Source organism: Artemia sp. Qi Xiang Cuo, chromosome 3, assembly GCF_049724085.1.
Source record: "Artemia sp. Qi Xiang Cuo chromosome 3, ASM4972408v1, whole genome shotgun sequence".
Lineage (NCBI taxonomy): Eukaryota > Metazoa > Arthropoda > Branchiopoda > Anostraca > Artemiidae > Artemia > Artemia sp. Qi Xiang Cuo.
This window is the reverse complement of record NC_142796.1, coordinates 14,038,512-14,044,511: the sequence shown is the minus strand read 5'-3', so window position 1 is coordinate 14,044,511 and position 6,000 is coordinate 14,038,512. Positions and strand designations below refer to the sequence as shown.

The 6,000-nt window shown below is 34.6% G+C and overlaps 1 protein-coding gene across 1 annotated transcript in view; it reads left to right on the top strand.

The window, feature by feature from the left end:
- The window catches only part of Sas-4 (spindle assembly abnormal 4), a 117,143-nt gene that overhangs the window by 87,340 nt on the left and 23,803 nt on the right, over nt 1-6,000 (top strand). Inside the window, exons 7-8 of the mRNA XM_089085901.1 lie at nt 2,173-2,329; nt 3,767-3,922. Coding sequence (XP_088942027.1) covers nt 2,173-2,329; nt 3,767-3,922 — 313 coding nt within the window. The remainder of the gene's footprint in view (nt 1-2,172; nt 2,330-3,766; nt 3,923-6,000) is intronic.

The following is a 6,000-nucleotide window of genomic DNA, read 5'->3' as shown; positions in this document are numbered from 1 at the left end:
AAGGCCGTATCCAGTGGAGGGAGGGGAGGGGTTAGAGGGTTTGACTGCGTTTTTTAAAGTGCTTTCTGTACCCCTCCCCCCCCCCCCAAAAAAAAAATAATCCGTCCCCGAACAAAAATCCTGAATACGGCCCTGCTTAAGACTATCAAATTAGACAAAAAAGTGCTTTATCAGAAGTAGTTTCTTCTTTGAAGTCATCAAACCTCTTTCAATTAGCTCAACTAAAGGCAGCGTGCCTCTCCCTTAATGATTGCAGGGGGAATGCCTTTATTTGACATTGGGAAAGTGATTTTATTTAAGGTTGCTTTAAAAAAATAACTACTTTCGGGAAAACTGAGACGGATGAAAGAATACAGAAATGAGACAGTGATTGTCAAAGAGACACTAGAAGCACTAGTGATGTTCGATGAGGACATAAAAAAGCCTAATTATTTAGGTGGAAACAAAAGGGGGAAGATTTTTGTCATTGTGTAAAAAAATAATGAAGTATAAAATTTTCTAGAACTGAGAAATCGGAAAAACTGTAATAAAAAAATTGGAAATATTTCCCCATGGAAGTATATAATATTGAGTATTATATAGAATTTAGAGTTTTTTTTTATAAAGTACAGAAGAAAATAATACAGTATTTCCGTATAGAAATAAGGAAGTATAGAAATTGTTTTACTCAACCTCATGATACAAAAATACTAAGCTAATATAAAACTGATACTAAGCTCACATACATGCTAAGCTGATGCACAGCTGAATACTAAGCTATATACATGATATAAAAATACTGTTTTATGTATCACACATAATATTATATAATATAAATGATATAAAAATATTATGGGAAAAGTTGGAGTGTTCTAGGTAGACTGAAAGTCATACCCGTGCTCAAGAATTGTTGGGAAGGAGAGGAGGAGGGCCAAATTTGAATAGGATCAGGAATTACCACGTGATGAGTGCATAAAATTTAGTGCAAGTAAATAGTTAATTAATGCTGTTGGCCACATTAATAGTATCTGGGGCATTTTTCAGGGAAATAGTTAATTAATGCTGTTGACCACATTAATAGTATCTGGGGCATTTTTAGTGACGTTATCAATGAGCAGAGCTACCAATTATATAGGGAGATATACGAATAGCCTTTTGGGAGACAGGCATAGTAAAGAAGAACATACTCTCTTGTGAAAATTAACTAAAAAAAAGTTTTTTTTAACTGAAAGTAAGGAGCGACATTAAAACTTAAAACGAACAGAAATTATTCCGTATATGAAAGGGACTGTCCCCTCCTCAACGCCTCGCTCTTTACGCTGAAGTTTTTTATTGTTATAAAAAATAGAGTTGTGAGACAGAGTCAAACTTTAGCGTAAAGAGCGAGGCGTTGCGGAGGAGACAGCCCCTTTCATATACAGAATAATTTCTGTTCGTTTTGATGTCGCTCCTTACTTTCAGTTAAAAAAAAACTTTTTTTTTATTTAATCAAATACCAAAGACCAGTTGCAACCTTTAAAGGCGAAATTTGCAGTCAATTGGCCGCTGATTAATTGAACGTTGATTAGTCTAAAAGCTGTCACTTACTGACTTGTCTATGCTGTAACATTAGACTACAAATAATTAATTGCACAATTAAGCACAATATAATAGAAGTGTTTAAAACTAATAGAAATGAGACAAAAGACTTTCTGAAGACTAGATCTGAAGGATGCCTTATAAAGGATGTTATAAGTGAAAGGAAACGTGTCGTTAGGACGAGGCTTATAATGAGAATATGAAAGCACTTAGTTCATAGTTTCAAGCATCGAAGTTTCAGTACTGGTACTAATTATTTTGTTCACTTGTAGTCACTTTAAATTTTTAGGGGGTGTGTTCCCCTTTTTTCGAAAATACGGCAACAGGCGCGTAACTTTTGATAGGTAAGACTAAACTTGATAAGACTTGATGAAACTTATATATTTGAAATCAGCATACAAATTTGATTCTTTTGGTATAGTTATTGGTATCAAAATATTGTTTTTAAAGTTTCGGTTACTATTGAGCCAGGTCGCTCCTTACTTACAGTTCGTTACCACGAACTGTTTGATCGGAAACCGAATGACAATAATTCGGAATCAATGGAGAAATATTTGCGCAGTGTTTCTATTAGCTCATTTTTATAATCCGTTAAACGTAGTAACCTTCCTTTAGAAAATGTGTAGATGCCGTTTCGGATTCAGTAAAAAAAAACTATAGGCAACAAAATGCTACAATTCTCATGGTCCAAGTACAGGACTGCAAAAACCCGCCAGTTATTTTTGTCATAAACGTTCATAGGTACAAGAATGGAATTTCGCCTATACTTGAAGTATTTTTCTCTTTTAGTGGCCGGTACAGTTCTCCAAAATTTCCTTTTCTGTAAAGGATTTGTTCGCATTCCCTTCCTGTTATTTACTTCAAGAAATAATTCATCTTTACAAAACATTTTGCGAACGTATTCAACAGATTCAGTCATGATGTAATTTTCGGTGAAATATGACATAGCCATTAAGCACTAGTTTGAAGATAGTTAACAGAAGAGTTTGAAGTTCTAAAACGCATGGGAATCTGCAAGAGTAAAAAGGCCTCGCTGCAAAGTTTTTGCTTTAATGTTTGCTTCTTCATTAATCTCCTTCGAGAATAAGTAACCTAATTCAAAAATATCGAACCTTGATATTCTTGGGGATAGATTGCTTTATGGCAGATCTTTGAATTTTCCCCCCTCTTCCTGAATAGCCAAGTCAACAAGTCAGCTTATACTTCTTCTGATGATGATGAAAGAATCATCACGTCAAGAAGAACTTGTATTTTGTGCCTGTTTGTTTCTCAAAAACAAAAACTACCAATACCCCAATGCTACACACGAAAAAAACTCGCAAATAAGACTGTATCAAAGGTTCAGACTCGCAACGCGTTGGTGTCGAATCGAAAATGTGAATTTGTAGTAGAATTCTCTGGCGATCTTGGGTAAATACTATAAGGGAAGGGTGTACATGACACTGTCAATAGGATTCTGGTTTCTTCGTCGTTGTTCCTTAGCTGCGTTCTTTTGTCTGTAGACAGACACAAATTCCGTAAATCCACAGTTAAGGCCGTAGAGTTGGGAACACTGTAGCAACATTACACGATTGTTTTCAGCCTATTGATTGGCGGGTAGTTACCGTAGTTTCTTTCATGAAGTTCTTCTGTTGAAGAAGAAGAAGAAAAAAATTTGTCTTGTAAGAAATAAGAAGGAGAAATCCTTTGTGATTCTTTCACCATTTACCGTTGATCCTTTCACACTAGTATAACTGAAGACTTTACGTTGTGTTATGTAATCTTGTGAAGCAAATTTAGTCCATAACGTAGGCAGTCCCAATAATGTTTGAGCTCTAGAATGAGCCTTAAGTCACGTAGGTTTATTTTAAATTACGGAAAAGTGAACATAATAGCAACAAGAAGGAATTTCTGGTTGAGCTATTAATAAATTTTGAAAATTCATTGAAAAAAGTTTTGCTAGAAAGTCATTCACACTTGTTCAGAGCTTCAATCTCTATCTTTATTCAATATTTTTAATTTCTGAACTATTTGCAATGATGATAGAGATGATTCGTCAGCGTGGTTTCAAAGGACTTATTTAAGAGTGAAAGGCTATACTTGCTTAACCATTTAGCGTAGGAAATTACGCACATAGTGTGAGAGCCGCTTTAGTTGTCTCGAAAGTTATGGAAAAGTCACACCGATCGGGTTGTGCATGATAGCATGTTTAACCCTTTGTGTTTTTTAGCTCGAGGAATTAACCAACATCACCCGAACTAAGGAAAGCAAGTGGTTTGCAGAGAAAACCAAGCTCCTGAGCAGAATCAGGCATTTGGAAAGCCAGCTTAAGATGAGAACAGATGAAGTTGCGAGATTGTCAAAAGAAGAACAGGACGTCAGAAAAGTATTTTTTTGAATTATTCTTTTCTTACAGCCAGCAAAGTCGGGCTATCAGTTTTCTCAGTTATCTTATTATATTTTTTTAGAACTGACATTTATCTTTTTTTCCATCACGAAACGGTTGAGGAACTTTTTTTTTATTCTAGATATCAGGCTATGAGATGTCAAAAAAGAACTAGAAGTTTGAAAATTAAAATTAATTTTTTTTTTTTTACAGAAAAGTATCTGGAACATAAGTTATTTGATGAGATCCAGCAATTATCATTTCTCCATATGAAACAGCTGATACTCTTTCTTGCATTAGGCTAATAAACTGAAATTACAAGAAGCGTCAAGAAAAGTCAAGCTATTAGATTTATACATAGTATTACTTCATATTGTTTATATTATTAATATAATCATTAATATATTGTGTTAATATTAATTTATATTATTGCTTATTCTGAGAAGTATAACTAATTCTTTTTTTCTTTTTTTTCATTGTCCTATATGACAAGCTTGAGATTTTATTTTTAAATTGGAATAATTATAACAGGTGAAACTACGAGATAATAAAAAGAAGAACAAAATTCAGATGTTTAGAAAAAAATGTTTTTCAGAAAGAATAGGCTGACTATCAGTCGTTAAATCTGAAAATTGTTCTAGTTCTGGAAATTGTCGGTTTTCCATATGAAACAGTTGACATATTTTCGCACCTTAGGCTAATGATTTACACAGCAGTAACCTGTTTGTATATTTTTGTGACATTTGCTGTAAAATTTTAAACGGAGCAGGTTGTGCTTAATAAACATTAAAACTCCCTAGTAAACAGAATATTTGCACAAGTTTTATATTTTCTATTTACTCGAGAAATTTAAGAATTTATAATTTAAGAACTAATTAATTTAAGAACTATTATAATTTAAGAATTTTTATAATTATTCAAGAACTTTATTTCGTAAATTATTGATTTTTTCCGACTAATATAATTAAGAACTAATACAATTTAGGAACTTTTATGTATTTATAGTTATTCAAGAACTTTTTGATTTCGTAAATATCGATTTTTTCTGATATAATGAGCTATGCAATAAATGCTGTTGGATCCGAGATTTTATTGCTATAATGAAGGAAAGTTTAAGATTGTAGGCCACGTTTTATGGATGAAGAATTGCAGGTTGCAAAAGATTGCCGCATTAGCCCATCGATCTTGGGCTAAACAAAAGCAGATCGTCATTGAATGAGATGAGAAGATGTATTAAGAAAGGATTTTAAGAAATTAGAACTTGATGGAAGGGGAAAGAATGAAGCTTCGAATGGATTAAGTGGAGGAGGAGTGTTCGAAGCTCTATTGGCTTTGAACGGTTTAATTCTGATGTGAATTGCTGTTAATAGTAGTATTAGTGGTTTGACCTTAAATATCGTCTTAAATAGGCAACAGCTTGAACAGGTAGAACAACTTCGGTACCTTGGGTCATTGATTGATACCAAGGGCGGGGCCTCGAAGGAAATCAAGGCTATGATAAGTAAGGCGTGAAGCACTTCCGACCAACTACGAAAGAGATCAGGATAAAGAACGATAAAAAAAAGATAAAAACTCCAGAAAAGAGATAAGGAGCTCCGAGTCTGTGTGGTGTGTATTCACTACATTTTGCTATATGGGTGCTTAACCTGACCGTTATAGGAGGCACTAATATACCCGGCACTTTATAGGCGGCACATTTTGCTATATGGGTGCTTAACCTGACCGTTATAGGTGGCAGAAGAATGCTCACTCGAAACACTTGACTGGATGTTTCTAAGAGCCATTTGCCGCCTCAAGCTTAGCCAAAGAATAAGCAACGAGTACCTGATTTAAATATGCAGTCAGAAATACTACCAGCTATTATCAAGAGCAGAAGGCTCAGATGGTTTGGGTAAGTTAAACGGTGCCAAAGCGAGTACCTGACTCATCGGTGCCTTGAATTGTAGCCCTCTTATCAGTGTCAGATGGTTTGGAACGTTAAACGGTGCCAAAGCGAGTACCTGACCCATCGGTGCCATGAATTTTAGCCCTCTTATCAGTGGAAGAGGGTTTGGGTACGTTAAACGGTGCCAAAGCGA